Source organism: Geotrypetes seraphini, chromosome 13, assembly GCF_902459505.1.
Source record: "Geotrypetes seraphini chromosome 13, aGeoSer1.1, whole genome shotgun sequence".
Classification (NCBI taxonomy): Eukaryota; Metazoa; Chordata; class Amphibia; order Gymnophiona; family Dermophiidae; genus Geotrypetes; species Geotrypetes seraphini.
In genome coordinates, this window is record NC_047096.1 from 29,920,527 (window position 1) to 29,938,420 (window position 17,894).

The 17,894-nt window shown below is 43.6% G+C and overlaps 1 protein-coding gene across 1 annotated transcript; it reads right to left on the reverse strand.

Annotated features, from left to right (window-relative positions):
* Nucleotides 1-2,170: 2,170 nt before the first annotated feature.
* LOC117347041 (nicotinamide N-methyltransferase-like) lies at nucleotides 2,171-12,405 on the reverse strand. The gene is made up of 3 exons (XM_033917348.1): nucleotides 12,203-12,405; nucleotides 5,742-5,949; nucleotides 2,171-2,832 (listed from the first exon to the last, which is right to left on the reverse strand). Exons 1-3 carry the CDS (start codon nucleotides 12,354-12,356, stop codon nucleotides 2,385-2,387), a joined length of 810 nt encoding a protein of 269 aa, XP_033773239.1. The 5' UTR covers nucleotides 12,357-12,405; the 3' UTR covers nucleotides 2,171-2,384.
* Nucleotides 12,406-17,894: the final 5,489 nt, after the last annotated feature.

A 17,894-nucleotide genomic window follows, 5' to 3' on the forward strand; every position in this document is an offset into this window, starting at 1 on the left:
CGCACACATAGGAAGTGCGCATGCGCGGCTTATCGTTTTATTATATTAGATAATAGGTTTCTTGAGAGAACTTTCTCTTTTCAGGCTGCTAAATTGAATGTTTGGTTTGGAAAAATTATGCTAGGAGCTTCTTTCTCTCTTGATTTTAGAAAATTATTGAAGACACAGCGACTGGGAAAGGATGATTAGAAAAATAAAATCACCAGACAACAAAGGTAGGGGAAATGATTTTATTTGCAATTTGGGTCAGTTTTGAGAATGTATATCTGCTGTCTATATTTCAGCACTGTATTTGTCTATTTTTTTCTGCAGCAGTTATTGAGGTGACATTGCATATTTTAAAGTCATATGCCTTGACCTCTTTGAAAAAAAAGCTGATTATAAATGATAATTAAAATTTCCTCTGCATACAGTGTGTTTTGTGTAGTTTAATTTTGTGGTTACCATTATGTATTCCGATTATATTGTGTGTATATGAAAAATGAATGGAAGAAAACACATTAGAATTAGTACTATTATTATGGGGGTCCGGTCTGGGGCAGAGTTTGGGCAGGGGTATTCAGATGATATTTGTTAGACTTAGGAGGTACTTGGCTTGAAGAAGTTGAGAACTCTGATCTAGACAGCTGATATAGCCTCTGTGATAGATTCCAAGGTATATGTATATATATTAGGTACAAGCATGTATGCCAGGCAAGTGCATGCACCTATGATTTGGAGATAAGTGCATAACTTACAGTATTCTATAAGTTACATGCATAAATTTGTATCCCACCCATGCTTCATTCAAGTGAATACCCACCCTCATGTAAGATACACACATATTTACAGAATAGTGCTTAAGCAAAAATTTGGCAGATATATAGGTTATGTGCGTATATGCTGCTATTCTAATGTTTTACACCTGTACGTGGAAATCAAAAGGAACCCATTAACAGGGGAAAAGACATAGAAACCTAAAGCTAATCCCCCCTGCCCCAACAAAATCAAGGGTGAGAGGGAGAGACAGTTCAACCAACAAAGCACTAAAGAATAATAAATAATTGTGATAAAGGAAAGCCCTCAGTCACACAGCTTGCACAGGGGAATAAACCCTTGAGTTCCAGGGTTCATAGACAGTAACGCGGAAGACAAAGGTGCGCGCCGACAACTGAGTGCAAGATGGAAGCGCGCGCCGAAGAAAAAGACTGTTTTTAGGAGCTGCGACGCGGGGTTTTGTTGGGGAGCCCCCCCCCCACTTTACTTAATACATATCGTGGCGGCGTTGTGGGGGGTTGTAACCCCCCACATTTTAGTGAAAACGTAACTTTTTCCCTAAAAACAGGGAAAAAGTTAAGTTTTCAGTAAAATGTGGGGGGTTACAACCCCCCAAGCCCCCCACAACGTGGCGTGATCTGTATTAAGTAAAGTGGGGGTTACCCCCACACACACCCCCGTCGTAGCCCCTAAAAACAGTCTTTTTCTTCGGCGCTTGCCTCCACGCTGCGCTCAGTTGTCTGCTCGCGCCTTTGTCCTGGCGAGCTTTTTACCTGACACCGAGCTCCAGCTGTCACAAGTGTAACCCACTGAAGGGTATTAACTGTGAAACATCCCTGGGATGACCTTATGTGAATTAAATATAATGAAACCAGTGCACAAACCAACGTGCTAAAGTTGTAAAATCAATAAGAATAACTGTAGCAATCTTCCATCTTCAACTTTGCGATTCTATCTGGGGCCAGTGTTTAAACCTTTCTTGGTCATAGCCTGGCCAGTTCCTGAGGAAGGGGATTTTCATCCTCGAAATGGAGTCCCGTTGGACGAACTTCATCTTGGCTGGCTATTGTTGTGCTACACTGGAGAAGTTAAGTACTTCCTGCGTTTGATTTTGGTTTTTCACCTGTGCCTGCTTGGCTGATTTTGGTCGCTCGCTTTCCCCGGATGAGGGGTAGAGACAGTTTTTACAACTTGCTATAGTTATTCTTATTGATTTTACACCTTTAGCACGTTGGTTTGTGCACTGGTTTCATTATATTTAATTCACATAAGGTCATCCCAGGGATGTTTCACAGTTACACTTGTGACAGCTGGAGCTCAAGGGTTTATTCCCCTGTGCAAACTGTGTGACTGAGGGCTTTCCTTTATCACAATTATTTATTATTCATAAGTGCTTTGTTGGTTGAACTGTCTCTCCCTCTCACCCTTGATTTTGTTGGGGCAGGGGGGATTAGCTTTAGCATATAACTCTTGGTGTCCTTTTTACAGAATTGCCCTGCTAGTAGCTGAGTGGATCATGACTCGGAACCAGAATAATCAGGATGAAATCGTACAGCATTCACTATACAAAAAATAAAAATGAGACTAAAACCTGGCATGCCTGCCTGAATAACAAAACAGGGGCCTTTTCACCCTAAGGATGACTTAACACACATCTTTTGAGCAAGAATAAAGAAGGCATCTGTATGGTGGGCCAAGTGAAAGGCCGACAGATCACGTCGGGAAACCACCTCAAGCTGTTTCACTTCATAGCCTGCATCAGTGAGAGCTTTCTTCAGAAATTCCTTGTCCAAGACAAGGCATGAAAATGGTTTCTCTCCAACCATATACATGTCTGCTCCTAATACTCCACCTATGACTAAATGTCCTCCCGCTTTCAACAATGAAGAGATATTCCTCAGGGCACAGCAGAACGTATCGTGATCCTTACAAGCACTTTCCAGACACAGGCATGTCAGTAAGCAGTCAGCCTTAGGCAGAACCAGTGAATCCAGTGGGTTCTTCTTAGTAATGTCACACTTCAGAACTTGTGTCACCGTTTTCCTCAGCTTCTCTTCCTTTTCTGCCCACGTTTCCCTTTGTGAGAATAAGAACATAAACAAAACCTTCAGATCAGCTCATTGTAGAGCAGACGTTCCCAACCCAGTCTTCAGGACTCATTTAGCCAGTAGGGTTTTCAGGATACCCATACTGAATATGCATGAAATAGATTTATATACCAAGGAAACAATGCATGCAGATTTATCTCATGTGTATGCATTGTGGATATCTCGGAAACCAGAATAGCTTGGTGTGTCCCAAGGACTGGGTTGAGAACCCTTATTGTAGAGGGTTGATTTTTCATTGCCTGAGTCATATGGGTGAATATTCAGTGGGATTTATCAAGCAGAAAATGCTTCTACCTTGTTAAATCCCACTTTCCAGCCGTAGAGCAGATATCCAGTGGCATTTAACTGGATAATGCTGCTGAGTATCTGCTCTGATCAAATCAGCACTTAAGACATACATATTCAAAGATGCATTTGATTAAAGCTTCTTCTCAGGCTTCCGGCTGGCACCAGATTTATGCTGTTGGCCATGTCTAGATAGGTAGAATCATGATGGCTTTCTTCAGGGTATGCCTGAAGGGAGTGAAAGCTTAAGCAGTGCTGAAGTCCTATTGGACAGTTGAGTACTGTCTCACACATTGGGAGATTCACGATAAAGTTCTTAGCAGGACTGATAAAAAAAGGAAAAGATTTACAAGAAATGTTTTGAAGACAAATTGGGTTTAAATAGTTCTCTTTTATAAGATGTTAGAATTGAAGTGGGCAGAGGTTTTCCGCTGAAAACTACAGAAATAGATGCTACCAGTTTTGCTATAGCGTGGTTACAATTTATTGGGGTAGTTATTGAATTTATTTATACTACCCAACTTTTTTGGAAATCCTAAAGAAAGCCACAGCATGATGGCTGAAAAGATGGTCCTACTTCCCCGGACAATAGTAACAAATTTCCTCTTCTTTCTTCTCTCGCCATCTTCTGTGAGCCAGCTGGGGAGACAACCTATAGAACCTGACTATTCTGATTTTTTTCCTTTCTTTCCTGTTAATTAATGGCATTTCACAGATTGTGTCTAAATTCAAAAGGACCTGGGAATAGGTACGTGGGATCTCTCAGCGAGAGGAAGAGATATTGGTTACTGCGGATGGGCAGACTTGATGGGCCATTTGGCCTTTATCTGCCATCATGTTTCCATCACCTGTGACATTTAGCTGTAAACCACCTAGATATTATGTAATCAGCAGTATATCAAACTCCTAATACACTTGAAACAAAGGGCCTGTTTTACTAAACCGTGGAAGAGCTTCTTACTACGGGCCAGCAATGTGAATATTCTGATGCTCATTCAATTCCTATGGGAATCTGAGCATTTACCTCACTGTTCCGTGGTAAGAAGCTCTTCCATGGTTTAGTACAGCCCAACGAAAGACTTGGAAAGGTCAGTCTGTGATACCACAGTAAAAATAAATCATTCTTCCACCAGCAGTAATTTTTCGCCATAAGGGGAGACATCAGAATTGTTATGATGAAGGTTTTAAAAAAAACCAATCACCCAGTGCAACAAAATATTATTATTAAATAACTCATAGAATCAGAAAGTTATTTTCATCTCAGCGCTGAAATAATTAAGTCAACGTGGTAAGAGTTCAAAAAAAGTCCAGCGCAACTGCCAGAAAGCTTCTCCTCTGACACGAGCCACCCAGGTGGAAATAGAAAGGTGCATCAGAGGAAAGTTTTGGGGCAGTCACGTGGGTTTTGGGAGAATGGTTGCTGCGTAAAAACTCTGAAAAGTGTCCGCATAGTTGAGGGGAAGGGAGGAGGATGGCCCAATGAGGGGAAGAGGTTGAGTGACACTGAAGGGAAGTGGAGAGAGAGGGAGGAGCAAACACTGGATGGAAGTGGGGAGAGGAGAGTGAGGGTAACAGATGCTGAAGGGAAGTGGGGAGCAGAGAAAGAGTGGAGCAGATGCTGGATCGAAGGGGGAATGAGAGAGGGGAACAGGCGCTGAAAGGAAGGGGAGAGGAGAGAGAGGGGAGCAGATACTGAAAGTGGAAAGAGAGGGAGCAGACACTAGAAAGAAGTGGGGAGGAGAGAAAGGGAAGCAAAGACAGGATGGGGGTGAGAGAGAGGGGAAAAGACACTTGATGGGAGAGGACAGAAAGGGAGAAAACTCTGGAAGGAAGTGGCGAGGAGAGGGAGACAGTACATACTGGATGGAAAAAGAGGATTAAGAGAAAAAGGCACATGCTGGAATGGCAGAAGAGGATAGAGTTAATGAGATACTGGGTGAGGGAAAGAGGTGGCAAACTTGTAGACACAATGAAAGGGAAACTGAGGACTGGAAAGTAAGAAAGTAGACAAGAGGTAGAAAACAAATTGAGAAGGAAGAGCAGAAAAGAAAGGGGGAAGAGAGAGAGATACTAGAGGGGGAGGAGGGAGAGGAGACAGATACCAGATCTGAAGGGAGGAAAGGAGGAGAGAAATGCTAAAAATCACCTGGGGGAGGGAGTGAAAGATGGAAGGGAAGACGACAGAGATTCCAGACCATGGGGGGAGTGGAGGGAAGAAGATGGGTACCAGTTGTTACTGAAGTGAGATTGCATATTTTAAAGTCATCTGCTCTGACCTCTTTGAAAAAAAACAAATAAATATAAATGATAACATTTTCTGTGCGTACAATGTGCTTTATGTTTTTTTAATGTTGTGTTACCATTATGTATTAATAAGATTATATTGTGCGTATATGGAAAAAATTGCATTACAATTAGTACTATTATGGGGTGGAGTCAGGGGCAGAGCCTGGGCAGGTCTGGGGCAGAGCTTGGGCGGGGTTACTCGGTTGATATTTGTTAGACTTAGGGGGTACTTGGCTTGAAGAAGCTGAGAAGCACTGCTCTAGGGTCTACATTCCAGCTCTCGCAGATACAAATACAAGCCTATACCTGTCACCTTCCAGCTCACAGACAAACTTCACAGTTGAACTCCAGTCAAAGGCTTCCGGCTCTTTCTTCAGCCATAACTCCAGCTCCTGCCGGTTCCGGTCAGTGTAATCTGTGGCAATGATTTCTTTGAAGCACTCACAGGCTGAAAGGAATTGGTAGATGGTAGGGCCAGAACCAATGTCAATAAGGAGATTCCCTTTTACACCCCCTGCAACCGAGAAATCAGAAACAGAATGCTGTATATTATGAAAGTGAGCTATTATCATATAAAGCATAAAAATATCTTAGGTGAATAAAGAGCATTGCTTCTGTACCTCAGACTAGAAGTAGGGAGGGGTGAGGGAGCTATGAGGGGTTTCACAAAATGTTTTCTCTTAAACAGTTCATACTGCAACTAGGGATTCACCATCATAAATGGCATCTTTAAGCTTGAGAAGGCACTTTGGTGACATTGAATCAAAATGTCTGAACGGTGGAAGCTACAAAATCACCTCTTCCATTAAACAAAGTAGGAGGGCACATAGAGCACCAAAGGATGGGGGGGCAGGCAGGAAAAGCACTATATTGAGGCTCTGACAGCTGATCTGTTGATAGAACAATGCTGCTTACTCTATCTCCCCCAGTCAGATCCACCTGCCAGCCAGTTCTTCTCCACCCAGAGAGTGGTAGAAAACTATAACGCTCTTCTGGAGTCTGTTATAGGGGAAAACACCATCCAGGGATTCAAGACAAAGTTAGACAAGTTCCTGCTGAACCGGAACGTACGCAGGTAGGGCCAGTCTCAGGACGCTGGTCTTTGACCAGAGGGCCGCCGCGTGAGTGGACTGCTGGGCACGATGGACCACTGGTCTGACCCAGCAGTGATAATTCTTATGTTCTTAGTAGTCAGAACTCAGGTGCCATTGGGTGGGATAGTATTGCAGAGCTTCAGTGTGAGCCTCTCTCTTCATTCCTCACTACTCTCATAAAATCTGGACCCACAGCCCCGCCCCCAAGCCCACCCAGTTCTACCCGGCCCTGCCTTGTTATGACCATGTCACGCCCCGATCCACCCCAGCCTCACACCCCAAGCCCTGCCCCTCAACCTGTTATCATCCTAGGAACCGCGTCAGGAGGGTATCTGCGCATATGCCGATGCAACACAATGATGTTACCCGCATGCATGGCATCACCATGTTGCATCCGTGCATGTGCAGATTCCCTCCCGACAAGGGAGCTTTTCAAACCCCGGGTTGTTAAAATCTATATACTGTACAACACATCTAGCGCACTCCCTCTATCCAATTCTCTAGTCACTCAGTCAAAGAAATTGATCAGATTTGTCTGACAAGATCTACCTGTATCCATGTTGCTTCCGGTCCTGTAATCCACAGGATTCCAGAAACTTCACCATTCTCTGTTCTAAAGTGTTTCCATTAATTTGCTTACCACAGAAGTAAGACTTAACAGCCTGTAATTCCCTACAGAAGGTCTGTATATCACAGTAAAAATATTCACCATTCCATCTTTCCAAATTGATCCACAGCCCTGCAGATCCTGCAATTGTGTGGTTTTAATATGATCTTTAGCATACGTATAATGCTATCCTCTTTCTATCCTGTCTTTCCTGAACAGATTATAACCCGGTATCACTACATCTCAGTTATGGTTCCCCGTGAACCTTGTCTCTGTGATCACCACTATATCCAACTCATCTTCTTCATCATATTTTCTAGATCCAGAATCAGGTTTCCCATACTTCAAGAATTAGTATATACTGCTTTCCAGACATTTTCATCTTTTATCATCAGTGTAGAGGTATTCAGTGATTTACTTACCTGAGAACTTATACTCAAGCAGGGGCTACGATCACCTTGCCCCTTTGCTTCTAGTTTAAAGCCCTCTTCAGTAGATTAGCTAACCTGCTTCCGAAGACACTTCTTCCCATCTTTGATAAATGCACCCCATTCCTGCTCAACAGCCCTTGGAAAATCATCCCATGGTCCAGGAAGTCAAAACATTCTCGATGATACCATCCACGTAGCCAAGCATTCATCTCCAGAATGAGAGCTTCTCTGCCCTGGCATTTACCCTTGACAGGGAAGATGGATGAAAATACCAACTCTGCACTTGACTGCTGCACCTTCTCTCCCAGAGCCACAAAGTCACTTTTGATATGTTTACAGGGGTACCTGGTAGTATTGTTAGTGCCAACGTGGATGAGCAAAATCAGATAATAGTCATCAGGCTTGATGAGTCTCGGCAAACTCTCCGTAACATCTTAGATTTTGGCACTAGGCAGACAGCATACCTCCCGGATGGAGCGAGGGGAGTTACAGTACCAATCTTGCAGGGTTCTGTAATTTGAATCCAGCTGTTTTCTTTCAGCACAGCCACTCCTTCCCCACTGCTAGAAAGGGTGAACTAAGGCCATTTTTGTCATAGCGCAGTGTGGCGCAGTAGTTAAAGCTACAGCCTCAGCACCCTGAGGCTTGAGCAAGGGACATCGACGCCTCTGTGAAAGCTTAGGTTTGAAAATAATAACACATGCAAAATGACACCAGCGCAAGGTTTTCAAAATTATAATTAAGATTTATTGAATTATTGTTTCTATTTTTCCATTATGATATCAAAAGAATCAAGCATAATTGCTTAACAGTTGCGCTAATGGGAGATCGTTATAGTTGCCAAATGCTGGCCTTCTCATAACGAGCTCATCTTACTATCTCATTTCATTCTATTATATACTTTTGGCTTATTGTGATATCATCAGGTTGACAATAGAGAGTTGCGCGGGGACAGAAATCCCACCCGTCCCTGCCGAAGTCCCACCCATCCCCACCCGTCCCCGTGAGGAATCCCACCCGTCCCCACCCGTCCCCGTGAGGATTCCCTCCGTCCCCACCCGTCCCCGCGAGGAATCCCTTCCGTCCCCACCCGTCCCCGTGAGGAATCCCCTCCGTCCCCGCCCATCCCTATAAACTTCAGAAATAGTTATTTCATTTAATTATGCTACTGAATTAAAGGCTCTGGTAGAAACCCATTTACAAATAAGCAAAAAGACTTTATTAATTTGAAAATATTAATTGGGAAGAATACATACTTTGCAAATGGGTTTCTACCAGAGCCTCTAATGTTTATAAATTTTTATCAACACAACTAATATACTACTTTATCCTGAAGCAAAATAAAAAAAAAGAAATATAATTCTTTTCCTACCTTTGTTGCCTGGTTTCTGCTTTCCTCATGTTCTCATTCAATTCCTTCCATCCACTGTCTCTCTTCCTTCTGCATCTTCCATTTGCTCTGTTACTGTGCCTCTCCCTTTCTTCCCCCTTCCAAATTGGTCTGGCACCCATCTTCTTCTCTCCGCTCCCCCCATAGTCTGGCATCTGTCTTCTTCCCTGCCAGCGTCTTCTCCCTACTCTCTCTTCCCCATTTCCTTTCAGCGTCCTTCTCCCCCCATCTTCCCCATGTCCTGTCAGCGTCCTTCTCCCCCCTCTGTCTTCCCCATGGCCTTTCAGCGTCCTTCTCCACCCCTTTGTCTTCCCCATGTCCTTTCAGCGTCCTTCTCCACCCCTTTGTCTTCCCCATGTGCTTTCAGCATCCTTCTCCCTCCTCTGTCTTCAAGTGCTCTCAGAGTCCTTCCCCCCCCCTCCCGTCTTCCCCATGGCCTTTCAGCGTCCTTCTCCCCACTCCTTCTCTACCGCCCCGGTTGCAGCACAGCCGGCCAGGTCCCCTTACTTTTGTGGCACTTCCCCAACCGACTGACAACAGCCCCGGTCCGACAAACCTCCCTGCCCTTAACTGCGAATCTAAATTACCTTATTACAGCTGCTGTAAGAAGATAATTTAGATTCGCGGCTACAGGGCAGGGAGGATTGTCGGACCGGGGCTGTTGTCGGTCGGTCGGGGAAGTGCCACAAAAGTAAGGGGACCTGGCCGGCTGTGCTGCAACCGGGGCGGGGTGTGGCGGGGCGGACCGCCCCCTCCCTTGGTAGCCACTCGAACCGCGAGGTTACTCTCCTCCTTACCTGCACTGCCTGTAGCACAGAGCCAAACGGAAGTCTTCCCGACGTCAGCGCTGACGTCGGAAGGAGGGAGGGCTTTGTTTAAGCCCTCCCTCCCCTCCGACGTCAGCGCTGACGTCGGGAAGACTTCCGTTCGGCTCTATGCTGCAAGCAGAGAAGGTAGGGAGAAGAGCCGCGCGACTGAGTACATCCAGCCCTGCAGGAACCCCGCGACCCTCGGAGGCGTACCCACGGGATCCCCGCGACCCTAGGGGGCGTCCCCACGGGATCCACGCGACCCTAGGGGGCGTCCCCACGGGATCCCCGCGACCCTAGGGGGCGTCCCCACGGGATGCCCGCGGGTCCCGCGGGATTCCCGTCGTCCCCGTTCCCGTGCAGCTCTCTAGTTGACAACCAATAAAGTAATATGGGTGGTCTTAAAAGTTGGACAAAGAAAAATTCCTCCACGTTTCAAAGTTAGACAAAGTTTTAGAAAATTACTTTTGATTTCTGAATTAACATTATAACATTATAACATATTCAAGAGAATCTACAATTATTAACAGGGTGCTGAAAAGTTCTCAAACTTTTCCTAAATTGACAGGTTCAAATTACATAGCCTTTGCCTGGAGGAGGAGGAGGGGCTGGTCCCCCTCTCCTCCTAAGCTGACAGTCTCACACACAAAGAGCAGGAGTCTCTGACTTAATTACTTCCAGATGTTGCTGTAGGATTTCTTTAGGTTGCAAAGATATATAAATATGTTTTTTCAAACCCTATGCTTTTGTTCAACACAGTCACACATCCACTCTAGTCATATTTGTTCATTCACTCTTTGCTTGGCCAAGCTTTCCTTCCATATATTCATTCATTCAAAACTATATTTAATTCAGTTTGGGATATATTATCTTTCTTTACCAGTCTAAACAAGCACATGTGGTATTAATTAACCCCACGCTGCTGGGAACAAAGACCTGGAAACACAAAATGGATTCCGTCCTCTGGTTTCCTTCATGATCTGGCACAACAGCAAAGTACATAAAAGAACACCATTCTTTCCCTTATATTAATCTATAGTGTGTTTTTCTGGCTTTAGTTACATATTATTCAGATTTTTATTCACCCGTTTTTTATACGCTTCTATTTGGGCGTGGCCCTAACTGACACATATGCTTGTATCTAACTAGAATTACCCAGAATCATACGAAAAACAGGCGCTTTTGTAGAAAAACTCCACAAAAATACTGCACTTATCATGTTCTGACATCCATTCCATTACCGTCCCATAAACATCACCCCCTGCTGGCCACGAGCCACTACTCCTCAGGCTGTGGTTTCAAACCCACACTGTTCTATGTGATCCTGCGCAAGTTACTTAATCCCCCCATTGCCCCAGGTAGATTGTGAGTCTGCTGAAACAGACAGGGAAAAATACTTGAGTATTTGAATAAATTCATGTAAACCATTCTGAGCTTCCCTGGGAGAATGGTATAAATAAATGTGAAATAACAGAAAACCCTATGAAACGATACTCAGAAACTATATAGCTAACCACTCATTTTCAGAACTCTCGGGGATGGAGATAGATCCCATGGGGATGGGGATAAATTCTCTACTCTGGAATCTGTTGCCAGAGAATGTTGTAAAAGCAGTCAACCTAGCAGAGTTTTTTTTAAAAAGGTTTTGACAAGTTCCTATAAGAAAAGCCCATAAGCCGTTATTAAGATGGGCTTGGGAAAATCCACTGATTATTCCTAGGATAAACAGCATAAATTCTATTTTTACTCTTTTGGGACTTTGCCAGTTGCTTGTGACTTAGATTCACCACTGCTAGAAGCAGAATACGGGGCTTGAAGGACCTTTGGTCTAACCCAGTATAGCAAAGCTTATGTTCACCAAAGCTTAAGTGACCAAATGGGACCATATAAAAAGTCCTATCTTTATTTGGTGCTACTTAAACAGTTAAATGCTGAATGTCACATCTAACCAAGTAAGAGATAGCCAGCCATATAAACCCAGATATTCAATGCCAGCCACTGGATAGCGCTTTTCATTGGATATCTGTGAATAATGCTGCTGACTGCTAAAAAATAAAAAACCAACTGCTAATCACTGCTGGCTGAAAATCTACCCCTGTGTTTTCAACTGTTAGAACCACAGACGTCATCAGCAGAAAAGGTCTGACCAATCTGGCCGTGACCCAGTTCCACCACACAAACAGAACCAAGAGATAAAAAGCAAAGCCACACTTGTAATACTATATATGTCATGCAATGCGTATCACGCTATGTCTCACCATACTGTTTGTCATGTTATGTTTGGCCATCTCTGCCAGGCAATGCCCTGCCATGCCATGTTTGCAATCACCTCGTATAAATTCACTTTAATATGTATGTAAACTTGTAACCCATTCTGCACTCTCCTGGGAGGACGGGATATAAAACCAACTGAATAAATAAAATATTAAGACATACCTGAAGTGAAAGTATTGAAGAGATTTTTCAGCATGAATGGCATATACCCATCTTTCATAAGAAGCCCCACTTCAGCAGCATAATACATCTCCAGGTAGGGTTTTGGAAGAAAATCCCTCTGGTAGGTTTCCTTATCAGAGAAGTTCGATGTCATTTTGTACTTTCCAGAGCTGATACAATTTGTATGTTCCTCCTGCTTCTCCCAGCTCTGTGTATAATGAAAGGAGATCCCCTGCTCTGGATATAAACTTGCAGGAAATTACATTTGAGATTTATAGCCTTAAGCTCCATCCAAAACTTTCTCTCTTAATCTTCCCTATATCTGTTCGGACATAAATTTCTGCAGAAGCTATTCCAGATCAGTCTTGCTGGAACATTCCTGCACCTTAGGAATGTTGTAAAGAGAACATGAACTCATGTGGCTTATATATTTTGTCAAAATATCAGAAGAAAATTTATAGCCTTAGGTGTCTACATTGGGAATTTCTAAGCAGAAGAATAAGTAAATTGTAGAATTCTAATAATTTATGCACAGAAGTGTCATTTTATGGCATACCAACTAGTGGAAGAGTATGTGTCATGATTTGGGTCCACATGTTTCCAGTGGTTCAGGCCCTAGACATTTTTATGGGGATTATTTATTTGTTCTAATAAAGCCTTCATCTTGGACATCAACTCTCCACAAGTTTCTTGCTTTTGTTCATGATTTGGGCAGAGCACAAGAGACTGCATGAAAATTCTAGAATACAGGAGTGGTTCTAATGTGTGGCTCTGGGGCTCCATGCAGCCCCTAAAGTCCTCCAGTGCAGCCTCAAATATTTAGCTGAAATGCTCATCAGATCTTGTAAATGTGTTAATTTCAATCTTGTCCACGTGATATAGTGCAACCCCTCACTCTTCTCTGGGGTAAAAGTATCCCTTAATAGATAAAAATTATGTTATCGAGGTTACCCAAGGGTTAAATAATACCTTTCCCCAGGAGAAGGAGTGATTAACATTTAAAAAATTTGGTTTATTTTTATCCAGATCTCCAAGACTTTCAGAATAACTCACAACTATCACAGTTTCAGTCCAAGAAAAGGTTCCTTTAATGAGTAATCAAAATGTTCCCGGTCTTTTGAATAGGATTCTCAAAAAAACAGCAGCTGACTACAGATGATGAACTTTCAGATAAGTTTGCTGGACGTTCATCTACTTCTTCTGAATATGTTTTGTTTTAATACTGTTTAACTAATGTCTCTATGAACTGATTCTTTGTGTGTATTTTTTTCCTTACAGGTTCCAGCTTTCAGGAGCTCCACATTTTTTGGGTATCTCTTTTCTTTTCCTTTCTTTCCTTTCGGTGGGTACCAGGTGGTTCATAGTCAAATGTGCGCAAGGCATAAGCGCGCGGACAACTGCGCTAAGACAATTGAGCGCGAAGACATCTGAGCACAAGACAAGTGAGCGCGAGACAACTGAGCACAAGACAAGTAAGCGCAAGACAACTGAGCGTGAAACAATCACTTAATTGTATTGCGTTGAGTTGTCTTGCGCTCAACTGTCTTACGTGCAATTGTGATTACGCTCAATTGTTTTGCGCTCACTTCTGGTTGCTTTCAACTGTCTTGTATGCAATTGTCTTGTGCTGAATTGTCTTAGCGCAATTGTCCACGCACTTTTGTCTTGCACGCATTTGAATTTCTACCTTACCAGGATGGCTGTTGAATGAAGATCAAATGAACTCTTATTACTCTGACTCAGAAAAATCAATAAGAATATCCTACAACCCTAAAACTATTTTTACACAACAATATTAACTATTTAAAACTTCTCTAGCTAATATAAAACAAAAGATAATTGAAAATGCCCTAGGTTAATTCCCTCCCACAATTTAAAAAACTTCTCCCAAATGCCAAATATCTTAAGCCAAATTTTTACAAATGTGTTGTCAGCAGCTATCAAGACTCTGACACAGAAAAAAATTCTGAATGACCAAAAGTCCCTAGGACACAAATACAGACTCCTCTTCAGAGCCACAGACCTGTAAAATTCTTTATCTATTCACACCAGCACTCCAGACAAAATCCTCAAATTCACCAGAAGCAAATAACTATCAGCAACAGCTGACAAAGTCATAGATTTTAAGCCCAACTTACAATGAGGTGGCTACCAGAAAGATCTCTTTCACAGAAATTCACTGAAGCACAGAAAAACTCTTAGGCACTCTGAATTTCTATGACACAATAAAAATCTTCAAATCTATCATTCACCAGAAAATTTTTTACCTCTAAAAGATCTAACAGCTAAAAAGATCCAACATGAGATCTTAACTCTAAAACTTCTGCAGCAGAACTTCAAACCATTTTACCAACCTGTCAAAATCATAACATCCAGACCACCAAAAATCATTAACACCAGATAACCAACTTCACAATAAAACCAAACAATTACACTTCTCCCTCCATATTCGTGGTTTCGATTATTCGGCTTTTATAGCTTGCTGGCTCCTCCTCCCCAATGATGTCAGCCTGCATAGAGAAATCGCTGATTCCAAGCGTTTACAAAGAAAATCGCTGATTCCCGGCACTTTCTTCACCGTGTTTTGCCTCTCCTTCAGGAACAGGCTACGTCTCCCACCACATTATTCACAGTTTCACCATATTCACGATGGTTTTTAATAGAAAAGAACGAATAACATATGAAAAAGTTTGTCTGTTAATCCCTTATCACAGCGAATACGGAGGGAGAAATGTAACTCTAGAAACCAAAAACTTACTTCAGAAATATTTCTCAGAAGGAGCAGCTCTCACACACAGCTGTCCAGAACCAATCACCCACCCAACTGTCAAAAAAATGACAGAATGTTCACAGCTGTTGCTGACCTCTGCATGAGGACACAAGTTCTGTGTAAAGATCAGCAACTGAAAATCACCAAACTGCAAACATAAATTACATTTAACAAACCAGAGTTTCAAAAAGAAATAAAACACCAAGTTTGCCTTAAAGAAGCCCTTCAGAACACAAATGTTCTTTAAATCTTTTTTTTCTATACGAGCACGAGCTAGAAGTCTACACGTGCCGGCAGCCTTGTCTCATGCCATCACCATGACATCAACAACGCTGTCCAATCTCCCATGTGCCAAACCTGCGATCAAAAATAACAAAACGCGTGTAAATCCCATGTGCATCTTCGGGGGAGGCTCTCTGGAGCCTCTCCCCACTGTTCTGGTGTTCTCCCTTTAAAATCTTTAGCGGCACAGGCACCGGCTAAACTTTACTTTTTAAAAAAATAAAAGACTAGCCAGCAAACTTTCCTGCACATGCGCTGGAATGGTGATGTCATTCCTGCACTGACAAGATGACATCTGCGACGCAATCCCTGATCCAGCCACACATCGCCGGGAACACTCCCATGGCCTACTCACGCCCCACATCTCTCGGCAACTCGACTGGCCGCAAAATAGGCCCCGGAGCACTGTTTTATTGCTCCGATACTTCTTCCTTTTTTGGGCCAACCTCATGCCCACTGCGCATGTACAAACTTTGACGTACATGATGACAACCAACAAATGAATCACTGATGCATCAGGCCTCAAAACCTGAAAGTGACTCCCTCCAGGCAGCTTTTGGATCAGACCATGGTAGATTCTTTGGGGACTAAGCACACCTCTCTCCCCAGTGAGGGTGGTGTTGTGTTAAAGGACATGCAGGGCTGCTGGGTGGATGTGGTCCTCGGGAAACTTTGATGCGCGCTCTGGAGAGTGAGGCAGTAGATCCCCGCCTCAGCTTCTGATGGCTGGGGCAGATTATATGGCAAAGGTGCCAGCATACTCCATCTCTGCCTAACGAATGTTCTGGATCTGATAATGGGCTGGTGATTCCACTTCCAAGGCTACTTTGGCTAGGCTGCCTTATAAGGGGCAGTTATTGTTTGGAAAAGGTCTGGATGACTTTATGGATTCAGTGATAGACCATTGACCTAAGATTTTTCCCGATAGTAGATCCAGACCCTCCAGGGGTTCTGGACGCTCTAATTTTTGTGGCTCATGGCATTCCAGACCGTATGCAAATGCCACATAGCAGAGATTTTCCCAAGGCTCCAGACAACGATTCATTGGCTACAGGCGTTCCCAGCCTTCCACCTCCCGTTCTGCACCCTCTGCCAGAAAGGCTCAATAATGCCAGGCCGACAGATGCCCCTCTGCAGATAAGGGGCCGGCTCTCAGAGTTTCTTCCTATGTGGATGCGCATTACATCCGATCAGTGGGTCTTAGACATTGTTCAGTCAGGTTACAAGCTGAAATTTACTCAACATCTGACAGATTGGTCATGAACTCTCCTTCAGGTCACCCAGACAAAGTGCTCAGGATTCAAGCCACTGTTCAGCGCTTGCTGGATATTCAAGCTATAGAGCCTTTCAGGTTCAGGCAAATACTCCATGTACTTTATCGTGCCAAAAAAAAGCTCAGAAGACTGGAAGCCTATTCTGGATCATCAGCACATGAATGTGGCTCTCAAAATTCCTCGATTTGGTTATTGCAGCAATGCCCCGGAAGAGTTTCTTGCCTCTCTGGATCTCACAGAGGTATTCTTGCACATTCCTATTTTTTCAGCCCACCGCAAATTCTTGCGGTTTCATGTTCTGGAACAGCATTACCAGTTCTCGACACTGCCCTTTGGGCTAGCAACAGCACCCTGGACTAATGTGACGGCAGTAGCCTACGTCAGTCATCAGGGAGGAACCAAGAGCACAAGTCTGCCTTCTTTTTCTTTGGGTCATCTCCTAGCCCTGATGGCAGCACATGTGGCTGGAGTAGACAATGTTCAAGGAGACTTCTTCAGCAGACAGACTCTGGATGCAGGTGAGTGGGTTCTGTCTCCAAAGGCATTCCAAGTGATAGTGGGGCATTGCAGGAGACACTAGCCTGCCCCAACAGGACCCATTCCACCACATAAAGGCTTTCTCAAGGGTTCTACAGGAACTCCATTCGAGCGTCCTTCATCTTTTGGGGCTGGGATTTGTCCGCCTATTGAAGAAACTGGATGTGCGTAGAGTTTTTCTGCGTTATTTGAAGGTCACCAAAACGTTTTATTTCTCTGACCATTTGTTTGTGTTGACTCATTCATTTAAGCAAGGTGCTCCTGCTTCCAAGGCCACAATTTCCAGATGGATCTGTAGGGCCCTTTCATCAGCCTACACTCTTTCAGAGAAACAATCTCCTGTTTCTGTTAAGGCACCTTCTACCAGGAGTGTGGCTTCTTCGTGGGCTGAAGCTAGATCTGTCTCTCCTGAGGAGATTTGAAAAGCGGCAACATGGTCTTCTCTTCACAAGTTTGCCAAGTTCTACAGAGAGAATGTGGCAGCAAGACTCAGCCTTTGGATCCTCAGTCTTAAGGATTGGCACAGCAAGCCTGCTCTAGCTTTTGGGGGGACTGCTTTTGTATGTCTCTGTCTAGAATATCTCACCTATTGCACTGGAAAAAGAGATTATGCACTTACCCTGGTAAGCTCTTTTCCAGTAGATAGGTGAGACATTCTAGATTCCTGCCCTATCATTCCTGTGCCTGCTTTCAGTCTGTTTATGCTTCTACAAGCTGATTTTTGGATGCCTGTTAGCCCTTGAGGGCTTGGATGAATTTGTATATATGTCTCTATTTATTGTGGAGTAGTTTCTGAGCTCCTTTGAAGCCTGTGTTGGCATTTAACAGT